The 16,960-nt window shown below is 27.8% G+C and overlaps 1 protein-coding gene across 2 annotated transcripts in view; it reads left to right on the top strand.

Annotated features, from left to right (window-relative positions):
• The first annotated feature begins 779 nt into the window (after nucleotides 1–779).
• LOC100200715 (uncharacterized) overlaps nucleotides 780–16,960 on the top strand; it is a 43,543-nt gene continuing 27,362 nt past the window's right edge. For both annotated transcript variants that reach the window (XM_065813986.1, XM_065813985.1), the window contains exon 1: nucleotides 780–892. In XM_065813986.1, the coding sequence (XP_065670058.1) occupies nucleotides 820–892 (73 nt within the window). In that variant the 5' untranslated portion in view covers nucleotides 780–819. The remainder of the gene's footprint in view (nucleotides 893–16,960) is intronic.

Genomic DNA, 16,960 nt, shown 5'->3' with positions numbered 1-16,960 from the left:
TTAATGAAGACTTTATTTAGCTTTAGTTACAGGATAATGAAATGGAGTAGGAGAAGCATGGTATTATAGCTAGTTTGAACATTGTTCATAGCAACCATTTGTAGAAAAGAGAATTTTATGACAATGACGCAAAGTTTGAATATTTTTACAATACATTTTTGCACAATGTCTTAAAAAGTTGGATACCATTAAAATCACAGATATGGCAACTATGTTCTTTATATAAATGTTTAACATCCATGGCTCTGCACTTTTGTGGTTTGGATATATTTTTGTATCCAAACCACAATGAAATATTTTTATATCCTGCACTCAAATTGCATTTTCATGCAGCAACCTTGTTTGTCAAAGTTCATATTTTGAAAATATAGATTTGAGTGAGATAACAATTTAAAAAAATGTTTTTATGAAAAATAAGCTTTATGAAATATAATGATAAAATATAAGTTCAGATGAAGAATGGTGTAAAAGTTTTATGAAAATAGATGTTAAAAAAAAAAGGATCTGAATCACCTAAAAAAGAATGAGGCAAAGCTGAGCATGAGTCAGAAAGTAGAGACAAATCAAAAAGTTACTCTATCTGAATAGTGCAGAGCAAAGTAGAATAAATCTTTATTAAAAAAAAAATTTATTTAAGCTCAGCTAAGTTAACATTTAATGAATTTGATAATTATAGGAACCAATCAAATAATCTAAAAATCTAAATCAGAGTCCAAAAATCAATTTTGAATTATGATTAGATGTCATATATTTTATAATATATTTTCTATCAAAAAATTAGTATAAAAAATATAAAAAGTTTTAAATTTTTACACTTGGATGCTTTTCATTTTAGTAAATCTTAGAATAAAGAAGCATAAAATGCAAAAGTCAGAAGATACAATTGGTTATGGTAATATTTATTTTTCTTGACGGTAGTTTTATTTTTATTTTTTAAATAGCATAAATTTGACCTACAGTCAGAGAAATAAATACCAGAATAAAAAATTTTACTGTGAAATATAAACTTTGTGCGATTATTTTAGGAAAAATTTTTTTTTTTTATAAATACTGTTATAATTATTCTGAAAGCAAATTTAATCACGATTTTAAATGGGTCAAAAAATAATAGTTAGCTTAAATTGTTAAAATTTAAAATTTGTTTGAATACTTATTTAACATTAAAAAAATGCATAGTTTAAATAAATTGTTAAGTATTTAGCAATTAAAGCTAATTATTGTAATTTTTTTTATTGCTTATTGAATTCTTAATTGAATTTGCTTGCCCATAAAATTTTTATATTATAAGCTTTTTTTTTTCTGAAATTACTTGTCAAATTTTACTTTTTTTTTTTAAATAAATTTTGTTTGGATAGCTATCTTATAGTTATACCTATGATAGTTTTACCTACTGTATAGTTATACCAATATAGGTATACCAATAGTTACTATATAGCTACCATATAGCTACAAATAGCTACCATATAGTTATACCGATAGTTATACCTTACCTATAGATAGTTATAACTACCGCATGTCATAGAATAGTCCAGTTCTGTATGCATTATACTTCAAAAATATACTTTTAAAATTGATAATAGTAGATGCATAAGTGAGTAAAAGTTGTAGATAGGTTACTATTATATTAAATTACTAATATAGAAATTACAATCTTCAAACCATTCATGATTTTTTAATATATATTGTACTATTTTGATTGTTACAGTTGGCAGATAAATTGATGATAGATGGCAGATAGCAGATATTTTTTTAGAATGATATCAAATATTACCAATATTTAAAATCGTTTAACGGTTTGAAATTTTTTCTTTACAAGATACCAAAGCATTTTTTGTATTATTTTAATTTGTGATGAAATATGGATTTAATATGATAACCCTTAATGTCAAAAATCATGGATTCGTCTTGGTAAACTATCCATACCAACTGCTAAGTTATATACCCTATATATAACTTAGCAGTTGGTTTGCATCAGAAAGAATTGCATCTGTTTGTATTAATATATCTCTATATTTTTTAAGATCATCTTCAGTATATAAGTTCTTTTCAGGATTAAACTTTACTACAAAGACCAGGAGTACCATAATATGTTTCATCATCAATAATTATATCATCACCAATAATATGTATTGGTTTTTTTTCAATATAGAATATACCATCTTTATTATATATTCCAAATGTAGTGTCTGTAGATTTTTTACCAGTAGCATACATTCTTAGATAATCCGCTGCAATTTTTCCTAGCCTTATATCTTTATATTCTTCATAAGAAGGCAATAGTTCTTTAGAATCAGTTATCATTATCTCTCTATTTGCTTCAGGATAAGAATTTGAAAAAGTGAGTGCAAATTTATTAGCTTGATCTTGCAATTTATTTGTTTTCCTTTATTCCATCTTGACTATCAATTAATGGCTTGTACAACTTTTCTAAGTCTAACTGTAAATTAGTTTCACCCATCTTTTCATATAAACTATTATTCTGTATTCTTTTTTTAGTATCTAAGAAATCTTTAACAATTCTTTTTTTTTCAGGATCTTCAATTTTTAGAAATGACATTTTGCTTTTTTATATATAAAGATAAAAAAATACAACATAAAAATTTATGTTGTATTTTTTTATAAAGATAAAAAAAATACAACATAAAATACTTATTAATGGTGATAGATGTTTTTTCGAAGAATGGATGGATTGTTCCATTGAAAAGTAAAACTGGAGTTGATGTTGCTAATGCTTTAAATAAAATTTTTAAAGAAAGAAAGTATAAAAAAATATGGGTAGATAAAGGCTTAGAATCTTATAAAAAGCATGTTAAAAAGCTAGGTGTTGAGTTATATTCAACTAAAAATGAAGAAAAAAGTTGCGTAGTTGAACGTTAGAATAGAACAATCAAAGATAAAATGTATAAGTACTTTTCAGCTAATTCTACTAGAAGATATATCGACGTTTTAGATGAAATGGTAAATAAATACAACAACACAAAGCATTCTTCAATTAAAATGACGACAGTTGCAGCTAGCGATAAAAATAATGAAAATATTGTTTGGTTAAATCTAAATGGAAATGCGTGATCAGAGTCCGTAAAACCAAAGTTTTCAATTGGCGATAGAGTTAGGGTAACTAAAAAGAAGGAAACGTTTGAAAAAGGATACACACCAAGATGGACTTAAGAGGTTTTTACAGTGTCACAGATTCAGTTCACAGATCCACTAACGTATAAAATAACTGACGATAATAGTGAAGAAATACAAGGTACATTTTATGAACAAGAACTGCAGAAAATTTTATCTTTATATTATTTTATTTTAGCTAAGAAATTATGGTTAGCATAATGGTTGAAATATGATATGGAGATCATATGAGAATATAGTTATGGATATGATTGAAATATGATATGGAGATCATATGAGAATATGGTTATGGATATGATTGAAATATGATATGGAGATCATATGAGAATATGGTTAGGTATATGGTTTAAATATGATATGGAGATCATGAGAATATAGTCAGCATAATGGTTGAAATATGATATGGAGATCATATGAGATCATGGTAAGTATAATGGTTGAAATATGATATGAGAATATGGTTAGCATAATGGCTGAAATATGATATGAGAATATGGTTTAAGATATACTTAAGAGCCATTGTCTGAGAAATCTAGGCAAAGTCTGGAAGTGATGTCTTCAAATTGTACTCATTTTTTGATATTTTGTAAAATACAATGAAAATGGGCCACTGGTAATTTTTTTTTCAAAATTTTTTATTAATTACGGAGATATTGGGTCCCAAAATTTGGCCCGTTTTGAGATAATTTTGCGCATGGAGTGCAATTGCTACTTTGAGGAGTAGTTTTAGCAACATGAATATGACAGAAACATTTCTTTTTAATTTTTTTACTAATCTGGGTAGGTTTCTACAGTAAAAGTAAAAATTCAACATGATTACATTTTCAGTTGTCTAGAAATCGTGGTCCGAAACCACAACATTTGAAATTTTACCCTAACTTTGAGCTCTAGTATCTCTTAAGGCCAATACTTGCACGTAGTTTTTTTAGGTGTTTTTGAAAGACACTAAGACATACATTGATTTTTTGAAACAAAAACCATGTGCATGCAAGGACCTGGGAAGGAGTAACCTGCCAAAAATCACTTTTTGCGTTCAACGCGCTTTGGTAGATTACCCATAACAACTGTGGCCTTAGGTCCACCATAAACAGTATAAGTTATTTATTTTCCTTAAATATGCATCTTCCAATATATGAAAAAAAATCCATGTGCTCTGGTGATAAAAAGCCTACAGAAGTCCTAGAAGTAGCCTTATTTTGCCAATTTTTTAACTAAAAAAATACTCTAGCAACGGTATAGATATACTTAGCAACGGCTTAGATATAGCAACGGTATAGATATACTTAGCAACGGCTACTTTAAAGCCTTATTAATTAGTACTGCTATTAAAAATTTTAACTTGATACTTTTTTATAAAGGAACTGTACAAGAGAACTTGAAAAAATTTTTTTTTTAACTTTATCAATCAAAGAAAGAACCATTAAAGTTCAAGATCATTTTTTCCGTTTTAAACTGATGGGAAATACAGTTTTCTAAGAATTAAGAAAAATATATAACAAATTTATTAATGGCCGATCTGAATCTCCACGTTGTCAATATCGTCTTTTGAGAGTGAATAATCACCTTTTTCATTAGTTGGTGTTGGTGCATCAATCTTACAAACAACGTCAAGAGACGAACATTGGAGAATATTTTCTTTGGTTGGCCACTTGAAGCAGTTCTTTCCAGGTGTAACAGAATATTCCATACAAGAAACATATATATCATCATCATTGACCTAATGGTTGAGGTAAAGTAACGTCTAATCATTGCTGCTTCCTAAATATTCCTTGAAATTAGTTAATATGGTTAATAAACCAATAATTTTGTAATAGATCTCAATACACAAAAATACAATATTATAGTGTTAAAACTTCTTACATTTTTAATTATTGCAGGATACCATTGCGTAAAGTATTTAAATCATATAGAAGATCTTCATCTTTACTTTCTATAACTAACTCACGAACCTGGTTGATTGCTGAAATGAGGTTTGCACAGTCAAAACATTGTTCATTTTCAGCAGCTATAAAGGGTTGACTCAAGTCTGGATCTATATCTGAAAGAGAAAAAGAAGTAGAGTGACTATGCAAAGTGGAACTTTCACTACACTTGAAAGGATAATTACTCTTCAAATACCTTTTACCCTTTCAAGGAACTTGGTAATATTTTTATACTTCCACTTTTCAGAAATAGCAATTAAAGTTTGAAACCCATCCATGCCAGCTGCCATGACATCATCAAGACCAGCCAAAGCTTTCCTTTGAGAAGGTTTTATTCCACGAAGAATTCTCCATAAAGAAGTATCTGACATAGGGAGATAATTAGTTTCTTGGCAAACTTCTTTATAAAATGTGATTGTATGGCTAAACTTCATCATTAAAATGGCATTAGCCACTTTTTTTTCCTCTCCATTGTCAAACTTTATTTTATTTACACCATACGCTACATCTTGCAGCAAACCTCGACAAAACATAAATTCTAAAAAATGCTCTATTTTTTCCTGTGGCATTCGGCATATGTTTACCTTTTCCTTTTTTGGTATGGAAAATTCTGTTTTGTTTTTGCAACTTGCTTGCTTTTTCAATTTGATGATTTTTGCAATTAAAGATTTTCATTAATGCTTCTTTAGTGTACTTTTTATGGTTAATAACTGAAAGCAAAAAAATTTGTCCTACAGAATCGCTTTCTTGAAACAACTTAACTGGTACAACAAGGTCTTCTGGAACCAATTGTGTTGAACCATCTTCATCCTCATTGTGTAACACTTGAGAAATTAGTACCTCTGATTGACCTGGTGCAATTGCTTCAACAAATATCTTCTCAAGCTGCATTTTAAATTTTTCAAATTTCTTCTTAACTTTCTGTTTGGTTCCTGGGGTTAAGTCTTCTATTCGCTTTCGCTTTATCTGAAAGGACAGTGGACTTGCTCTAAATGCTTCACACAAAGAGCTAGCTGCTTTTTTTGATTCTTCAATAGTTTCATCTGAAATGATTGTTATATCTGGAACATATATGTCATCAGCAGGAAAGCAAGACTTTATTGGTGTTAGACCTGGTTCTAACATGTCAATATTGTTACCTGTAGAAATACTTTTTAGGTGGCTGAAACAAAATACGGCTCCAACAGGAAGTGATAAATTCTTTTCATTATAAGCAGCAAGGGTGTTCAAAGGGATGGATCTAATTTTTGGTGCTTTTTTACCGATTTGAAATTCATGTCTTGGGTGTTGACAACTGTTTGGCTGCTTCCAGCCAATACCAAAAGAAAAATGATGGTACGCACATAATGAGTCATAGCGTGAAAGATAAGCTTGTAGTCGGCTTTCAATCAAGATTTTTTTATTCCACTGGTTTGTCGGTAGAAGCTATAAAACAGTAACGTTAGGTTTTCCACCTATGAAGAAAGAAATCCTGTTTCTTTTAATAAAAAAGCAAATAATACTCTAATATTATTCATACCTTTAAAGCATGTAAATGATTAGTTATGTCAGCAGTTAATTCATTAACTTGAAAGATTCCATCTTTGTTCCAACGCTTAAAGGGACCACAAGAAGTCTTCTCTTTATTAAAATATATGCATTTCTCATAAGGACTGACTTTATTCTTACTCTCTGACATATTTTGTTTATTGATAATTATTTATTGACTAATATTAAAATAATGCAGTTTTTACTAACAAATTTTAATTCTTCTACTGAAAACTGCTAAAAAAATTATGTTATGTAATTCAAGTAAACCATGGTATGTACCAAGTAGTCATTAACAAAAATGTCATACTAAGTCGGCAGTCATTTCGCCCCCGCAGTATTATCTCGTTCTATCTACAAATGAAATAAATAAAATGTTCTGTTAAATATATAAAATAAACACAAATATATATATATATATTTATATATATATATATATATATATATATATATATATATATATATATATATATATATATATATATATATATATATATATATATATATATATATATATATATATATATATATATATATATATACAATGTTCCACCTGATATAGTATAATATTAGATAAAACATTGTATTTATTTATATATAGTTTTTATTTGTTTTTATTTTAAGTGCTATATGTATTTTTTTCAAGTTCTCTTGTACAGTTTCGTTATAAAAAAGTATTATATTAAAATTTTTAATAGCGGCACTAATTGATATGGCTGTAAAGTAGCCGTTGCTAAGTATATCTATACCGTTGCTAGAGTATTTTTTTAGTTAAAAAATTGGCAAAATAAGGCTACTTCTAGGACTTCTGTAGGCTTTTTATCACTAGAGCACATGGATTTTTTTTCATATATTGGAAGATGCATATTTAAGGAAAATAAATAACTTATACTGTTTATGGTGGACCTAAGGCCACAGTTGTTATGGGTAATCTACCAAAGCGCGTTGAACGCAAAAAGTGATTTTTGGCAGGTTACTCCTTCCCAGGTCCTTGCATGCACATGGTTTTTGTTTCAAAAAATCAATGTATGTCTTAGTGTCTTTCAAAAACACCTAAAAAAACTACGTGCAAGTATTGGCCTTAAGAGATATTAGAGCTCAAAGTTAGGGTAAAATTTCAAATGTTGTGGTTTCGGACCACGATTTCTAGACAACTGAAAATGTAATCATGTTGAATTTTTACTTTTACTGTAGAAACCTACCCAGATTAGTAAAAAAATTAAAAAGAAATGTTTCTGTCATATTCATGTTGCTAAAACTACTCCTCAAAGTAGCAATTGCACTCCATGCGCAAAATTATCTCAAAACGGGCCAAATTTTGGGACCCAATATCTCCGTAATTAATAAAAAATTTTGAAAAAAAAATTACCAGTGGCCCATTTTCATTGTATTTTACAAAATATCAAAAAATGAGTACAATTTGAAGACATCACTTCCAGACTTTGCCTAGATTTCTCAGACAATGGCTCTTAAGTATATCTTAAACCATATTCTCATATCATATTTCAGCCATTATGCTAACCATATTCTCATATCATATTTCAACCATTATACTTACCATGATCTCATATGATCTCCATATCATATTTCAACCATTATGCTGACTATATTCTCATGATCTCCATATCATATTTAAACCATATACCTAACCATATTCTCATATGATCTCCATATCATATTTCAATCATATCCATAACCATATTCTCATATGATCTCCATATCATATTTCAATCATATCCATAACTATATTCTCATATGATCTCCATATCATATTTCAACCATTATGCTAACCATAATTTCTTAGCTAAAATAAAATAATATAAAGATAAAATTTTCTGCAGTTCTTGTTCATAAAATGTACCTTGTATTTCTTCACTATTATCGTCAGTTATTTTATACGTTAGTGGATCTGTGAACTGAATCTGTGACACTGTAAAAACCTCTTAAGTCCATCTTGGTGTGTATCCTTTTTCAAACGTTTCCTTCTTTTTAGTTACCCTAACTCTATCGCCAATTGAAAACTTTGGTTTTACGGACTCTGATCACGCATTTCCATTTAGATTTAACCAAACAATATTTTCATTATTTTTATCGCTAGCTGCAACTGTCGTCATTTTAATTGAAGAATGCTTTGTGTTGTTGTATTTATTTACCATTTCATCTAAAACGTCGATATATCTTCTAGTAGAATTAGCTGAAAAGTACTTATACATTTTATCTTTGATTGTTCTATTCTAACGTTCAACTACGCAACTTTTTTCTTCATTTTTAGTTGAATATAACTCAACACCTAGCTTTTTAACATGCTTTTTATAAGATTCTAAGCCTTTATCTACCCATATTTTTTTATACTTTCTTTCTTTAAAAATTTTATTTAAAGCATTAGCAACATCAACTCCAGTTTTACTTTTCAATGGAACAATCCATCCATTCTTCGAAAAAACATCTATCACCATTAATAAGTATTTTATGTTGTATTTTTTTTATCTTTATAAAAAAATACAACATAAATTTTTATGTTGTATTTTTTTATCTTTATATATAAAAAAGCAAAATGTCATTTCTAAAAATTGAAGATCCTGAAAAAAAAAGAATTGTTAAAGATTTCTTAGATACTAAAAAAAGAATACAGAATAATAGTTTATATGAAAAGATGGGTGAAACTAATTTACAGTTAGACTTAGAAAAGTTGTACAAGCCATTAATTGATAGTCAAGATGGAATAAAGGAAAACAAATAAATTGCAAGATCAAGCTAATAAATTTGCACTCACTTTTTCAAATTCTTATCCTGAAGCAAATAGAGAGATAATGATAACTGATTCTAAAGAACTATTGCCTTCTTATGAAGAATATAAAGATATAAGGCTAGGAAAAATTGCAGCGGATTATCTAAGAATGTATGCTACTGGTAAAAAATCTACAGACACTACATTTGGAATATATAATAAAGATGGTATATTCTATATTGAAAAAAAACCAATACATATTATTGGTGATGATATAATTATTGATGATGAAACATATTATGGTACTCCTGGTCTTTGTAGTAAAGTTTAATCCTGAAAAGAACTTATATACTGAAGATGATCTTAAAAAATATAGAGATATATTAATACAAACAGATGCAATTCTTTCTGATGCAAACCCATACAAACCAAGGGCATCTTGTAGTGTAAAATACAAAGAAATAATAGCCCCCATTTGGAAAGGTATAAAAGAAAATAGGAAGCGTGAATTAAGAGGAACAGGAGTAGGAACAAAAATACAAACTATAATTCTTCCTAGCGACCCTGATGCATTAATTGAAATGCTTGTATTATGTATAGCTGCATGGAAAGCAGGTAACACTGGAGTAAGAAATGAAGCTGTTGCAATTTGTTATGAATTATTTAAAGACAAGGTATAATAGATAGTTCACAGTAAAAGGCAATACAAAATATTTTATATATCATTGCATATTTAAAAAATATATAGTACATAAAAATGCTAATTGTTCATAATAAGAGATATATAAAGAAAAATGCTATTGGAGGAAGTGGTATATTTGAAAGTATAAGAGATTTATTTAAACAAATAAAAGCGTCAAATGTAACAAGAGTATCATCAGTTGTGTTGAAGAAGATGGCTGCTACTGATTTAGGAAAAACTGCAATAACTGCTGCTAAATCAGTAGGAAAAGAACTTTCAACATCAGCGATAGAAGCTGCTAGAAATGCTGCAGTTGAAAAAGGAAAACACATAATTGATAAAGCATCTTCAAAAATAGTTTCACAACCTGTTATTAATAAAAAAATGATGAAATACTTTCAAATTTGTTTGGATCTAATGATCTGATTAATAATGGATCTGAACAATCTAAAAAAAATAATGCAGATGATATAACAACAAATATAAATAAATATATGATGGGGTTTGCAATAAGATCATCAAAAAAAGTATCAAATAAAAATGCTATAAGAATAAAAGATCTAGTTAAAAAAGGACGCGGCCTTCGACTTGCTTAGAATTCACTTGTTACGCGTAGACTTGCTTATTAGACTTGCTTAGTAGACTTGCTTAGTAGACTCGCAAAATTTTTTATATAGTTTTTTAAGAATTGTCAATCAAAAAATTTTTTTTTTATATTGTATATAAGAAAATAAAATGACAACTTCAGAAGTATTAAGTTTTACAGAAATGCCAATTGTAGATAATGGAATTGAGAGATTTGAATTCCATGAATGAGCCAGTAGCTCATACAAATCTAAATAGTGCTGGAGAGATAAGATTCAACATTGAGCAACAAGATTTGTTCACACTTCTATCTGAAGCTTATCTCTTATTTCGAGGACAACTTGTTAAACTTGCAGATGGAACAGCTTATGCTAATATAGATGCAGTGACGCTTACAAATAATGGTATTATGCATTTATTCAGTCAAATATCATACCAATTATCAAACCAAGATATAGAAATTATTTATCATCCAGGTCAAGCAACTACAATGTTAGGAATGCTTAAATACCCAAATGACATTCAATTAGCGCATGGATTAAGTCAATTGTGGTATAAAGATACTACAACAACAGCAGTATATACTGATAACTTAGGGTTTGCATCAAGACAAGCATGCATAATTCAGAAACCAACTACAAAAGAAACATTTTTATTTTGCATACCTTTAAGACACATTTTCGGATTCTGTGATGATTACGACAAAGTTATTTATGGGTTTAAACATTCAATAACTCTTGTAAGAAAAAGTGATGATGACGCAATTTTTAAGCTTGCTGCTGCAGCTTTAGGAAAAGTTTATCTTATTAAAATATTGTTGTTTATACCACATGTGATCCCATCAGATGTAGAAAGGATTAGTCTTTATAAATCTATTGAATCAAAAGTGACACTTCCAGTAAATTTTCGAGCGCGTCAATGTGATACTATATCTGTTGCATAATCTACTACATTTTCTTGGAGATTGAGCGTAAAGATATCTCCTGAAAAACCTAGATACATTATCGTCGCATTTCAAATAAGTAAGGATGGAGATCAAAATACTAATGCTTCAATATTTGATCATTGATGCGACTTGAAAAATATGTTCATTATGCTTAATCAAGAAAGATATCCTGCTGTTGATTATAATTTGTCATTCCCAAATCAGCAATTTTCAAGAGCTTATAGAGATGCAGCTGTGTTTAATGAAAAATTTTATGTAATGAATGAATTGATCACATATAGCAATATAACTCCTTCTGACTATAAAGATTTATACCCAGTTTTTGTTTTTGATGTTAGTAAACAATCAGAAAGATTAAAATCATCAACAATAGATGTACAAATTAAAGCAACATTTAATATGGCTGTTCCAGCAGATACTGAAGCTATTGCAGTTGTAATATCTGATAGAATGATAGAATTTCAATCAGATGGGAATAAAATGAATGTTGTTTATTAAATTTTTTTTGAAAATTAATTTAAAATTTTTTTCTTTATATATTAAAAAAAATGAAATACACAAAGAAGGGTTTAAAAAATCTATTAGAAGAAAATAACATTTCAAAAACATCTGACAATATCGCTTCATTGTTAATGATTGCTATAGATAATGGGTTGTTAGATAAAGAATCAATTATGGATGAAGTGAAAGAAGTAAATGATAAAAGACCAGTTGGTAGATTTAGAATACATCCAATGAAAGAAGCAAATGAGAAAAAAACAATCAAGCCTAAAATACATCGTGAAAAACAAAAAAAAGAAATAGATCCAAAATATGAAAGATTAAGAACAATTAAGAAAAAACCAGTCACTGATAAATTTACAAACATGGAAACTGGAGAAGTTAAAATATATAAATCATTATATAGTGCTATGCAAGATGCTAAGCATGGATGGAAATATCTTGAATTATGTGATGGAAAAGTTGATAATGGATTTAAGATTGAAATATTTAAATCTGAAAATTCTGAGAGAGAGTAAGAGGGTGGAGACGTATAGAATGTTTATAATAAATATATATTTAAAAAATATTTACATGTGCTTTGGAAATATTTTTAATAAATAAAATCTTGTTATATAAAAATGGAAAATATACTCGATGAACCTATTCCAGATATAACATCTTCAGAAATTTTAACTCCTACACTTTATGTATATAGAATATTGACAATTACAAAAGAGCAAGAGATTTCAAAATATAAAAATATTAATTATTATTGCAGAATACGAGGATTTGGATATATTTAAAAATTAGGATAAAGATATAACAATGAAATATATGATAAGATATTTTAAAAAAAAATTATTTAAAGAAAATGAAAATTTAAAAATAATATCTTGTTATATAAAAATGGAAAAAAAAAATGTCACAGAATTAAAACAAAACGCAAAAGAGCAAAAAATTAAATATTATTATAGAATGAGAAAAAGTTAATTATTAGAAGCGTTATTAGAAATTATTAGAAGTGCTAGCGCACACACCTGTTGAGCATACACAAACGCAATCTATATCAGTCGAACATAGAAATATACTAGATGATTCTATTCCAGAAATATCATCTTCAACAATTTTATCTCCTACACCTTTTATTGCAACTAATACATCAGTATCTAAAAAAGAATCGAATGATTCTTTTGCAAACTGGATTATGTCCTATGTTCCTAATATAATTAAGAAAACAGCTAATGAAAAGATTGAAGCATTCATTCCATGAATGAGCTACTGGCTCATGGAATTCAAATCTTTCAATTCCATTATCTACAATTGGCATTTCTGTAAAATTTAATACTTCGGAAGTTGTCATTTTATTTTTTATATACAATGTAAAAAAAAAATTTTTTGATTGACAATTCTTAAAAAACTATATAAAAATTTTTGCAAGTCTAATAGGCAAGTCTACGCATAACAAATGAATTCTAAAATCTGAAGTTGTATACTTGTATAATAAGTTTTACAAAAACCCAATAGAATTTAAATTAAAGAAATCATTTGTTAAAAATGTTACAAAACAATTTACAGCTAAAGGCATAGAAGGTTACGATGCTTTATCCTTCATAAATGCTGCTAAAAATAGCGCTATTAAAGTACTAAAAGAAAAGAAAAGTTTTAAAGTTTATATAGTTCTCTATTGTGAAATGGAGCGAACTGATATTAAAATAAGAGAAACTATAATCTCATCTGCTCCATTTAGAATGAATAATCAAGTTGTATTAGAAACAACAGATTTAGATGAGTTTTATGAAATATCAAAGCAGAAAATTTTAGAATCGTTATCATTATATCAACAAGCAGGATCAGGTTGGAGGTTTGTTTCTGTTGAAAAGATGGATATAAATATTATTGAGTATAATCCTATTAGGGCTAAATCGTACATTCCACTTGATAAAAATTTAGCAACTAAAAAAGCAATAATCAATATAAAAAATAAAGATAATGAGTGTTTTATGTGGTGTATCGCAAGAGCATTAAATCCAACAGATAAAAATTCTGAAAGAGTAGATAAAGAGCTTTAAAATCAAGCTGAAAAATAAACTGGGATAAAATAGAATTTCCAGTATCATTAAGCCAAATAACACAATTTGAGAAGAACAATGCAGATATCAGTGTCAATGTATATGGTTATGAAAACTCAGAAGTTCATATTTTGCATGTACCAAAGAATGATCGCAAACATTTAATAGATTTACTATTAATCTCAAATGGTGAAACTAATCATTACTGTTTAATAAAAAATTTAAGCAGGTTACTTACATCACAAACATCTAATAAACATTGCAAAAAACACTATTGTAGAAATTGTTTATTAGGGTTTAATTCTGAAGAATCTAATCATAAACCGTATTGTGAAATAAATGGTTCGGTACGTATCGAACTTCCACCACCAAAATCAACAATGCAATTTACTAGTCGCAATATATCAATGAGAGTTCCATTTGTAGTATATGCTGACTTTGAAAGTTTTATCAAACCAATCGACACTTGTGAACCAAATCTGAATGAATCTTATTCTAAACAATATCAAAGAAATATCCCAAGTTCATTCTGTTATTATATTAAATGTTACGACGAAAGTATTTATCAAAGTAGTCCAGTCACATTTACTTTAACTAATGAAAAAGATGATGTTCCTCAAATTTTTGTTGATAGCTTAGAAAAAGATATCATAAAAGTTTATAACAAGATTAAATTTCCAAAAAGGATTATATTTACTGATGAAAACAAGCATGATTTTAATACAGCAATATCATGTCACATTTGTGGGATAGATCTTGAAAATGATAAAGTACGTGACCACTGTCATATTACTGGAAAATATAGAGGTGCTGCACATAAAAATTGTAATTTAAATTATAAAATTCCAAAATTCTTTCCAGTACTATTTCACAATTTAACTGGTTATGATTCTCACTTATTTATAAAGAAATTATCAGGAGAAAAGTTGAGTTGTATACCAAACAATGAAGAAAAGTATATTAGCTTTTCTAGAGAAATTAAAGTTAGCAAGTTTATTAATAAAGAGTGTAAGAAAGTTGAAGTTAAATGTGAACTTCGTTTCTTAGATTTATGTCTGATAGTTTAGATGCTTTATCAAAGAATTTAAAAAAAGATCAATGCAAAAATATAAGAAAATTATATTCAGGAAAAAAATTAGATTTACTACTAAAAAAAAGGTTAATTTTTTATATGGATGGGCAATGAGTAAACTAATTCCAACACATGGTTTTAAATGGATGGATGAAAATGAAATAGAAAACTGGAAATCAATTCCATGGATACTAGAAGTAGATTTAGAGTATCCTGAACATCTGCATGATGAACATAATGATTATCCTCTCGCACCTGAAAGATTAAATATTGATAAAGTTGAAAAATTAGTACCTAACTTGAATAATAAGAAAAATTATGTTATTCATTATGAAAATCTAAAACTATATGAAAGATTAGGATTAAAGATTACTAAAATTCATAGAGGAATAAAATTTGAAGAATCAGCATGGTTAAGTAAATACATTTAAAAAAGTACAAAACTTAGAGTTAAAGCAACTAATAATTTTGAAAAAGACTTTTTTAAATTCATAAACAATTCAGTATTTGGAAAAACAATGGAGAATATTGAAAATAGAGTAGATATTAGATTAGTAACAGACAGAAATGAAGCTATTAAATTAGCATCAAAACCAAACTTTTAAAGTAGAACAATATTTGATGAAAACTTAATAGCGATACATATGAAAAGAACAAAATTAAAATATGCTAAACCAATTTACTTGGGTATGTGTATATTAAATTTAAGCAAAACACTAATGTACAAATTTCATTATGATTGCATAAAGAATAAATATGATGATAGAGCAAAACTATTATTCACAGATACAGATTCTTTAGCATATGAAATTAAAACAAAAGACGTTTATGCAGATATTGCTAATGATATTGAAAGTAAATTTGATACAAGTGAATTTGATAAGAATCATCCTGCAATTAATAAAGTAGGTTTTAAAGTTGGAGCTAATAATAAAGTATTAGGAATATTTAAAGATGAATCAAAAGGAGCACAAATTAAAGAATTTGTAGACTTAGACAAAGTTGTATTCTTACAAAGTACACGGGGAAGAGAAGAAAAAATGTAAAGGAGTAAGGAAAAATGTTGTTAAAAGTTATATAACACACGAAGATTATAAAGATTGCTTATTAAATAAAAGAGAGCATATTAGGAGAATGAATGTCATAAGATCCTATTTACATGAAATTTACACAAAAGAGATCAATAAAGTAGCATTAAGCGCAGATGATAAAAGAGTTATTTTAGGAGATGGTATACACACATTAGCATACAGACACTACAAACTAAAAGAAAATAATTTATAGGTCAAAAAGGTAGGAGAGCCCAGAGCCTAAGGGGTGGGGGGTAGGAGAGCCCAAGGGGGTGGGGGTAGGAGAGCCCAAGAAGGTCAAATTGTTTTTTTGAGAAAAAAAAAACAATTTATAATATAATTATAAACTTATCAATGTTGAAGGAATAATTTTACCAAATGAACCACTAGCAAATTTTCAATTGATCAAAGCAGCAAAAAAAACTAAAAATAAAACATTTTAGAGGTGTATTTGTAAGAGATGAATTACCTAAAAATACACAAAGAAAAGAATGTGGAATACAGGAGATTCAAGTAGGCAGGGATTTCGCTGGATTTGCTGGTACAAAGATGGAGATAAAAAACTTTTTAAAAAGTCCATAAGAGTCAAAACTTTTTTTTATAAAAAAGTTTTGACTCTTATGGACTACTGTCACCAGTTTAAGTTGTTAATTATTTAAAAAGTCCTGTTTATTATAATAGTGATAGAGTTCAATTTGGAAATACCTTATTCTGTGGACACTTGTGTTTATATGTTTTAAAAAAACT

This window comes from Hydra vulgaris, chromosome 12 (genome assembly GCF_038396675.1).
Source record: "Hydra vulgaris chromosome 12, alternate assembly HydraT2T_AEP".
NCBI lineage: Eukaryota > Metazoa > Cnidaria > Hydrozoa > Anthoathecata > Hydridae > Hydra > Hydra vulgaris.
The sequence above is the reverse complement of the archived record's forward strand: the minus strand, read 5'-3'. Positions and strand labels throughout refer to the sequence as shown.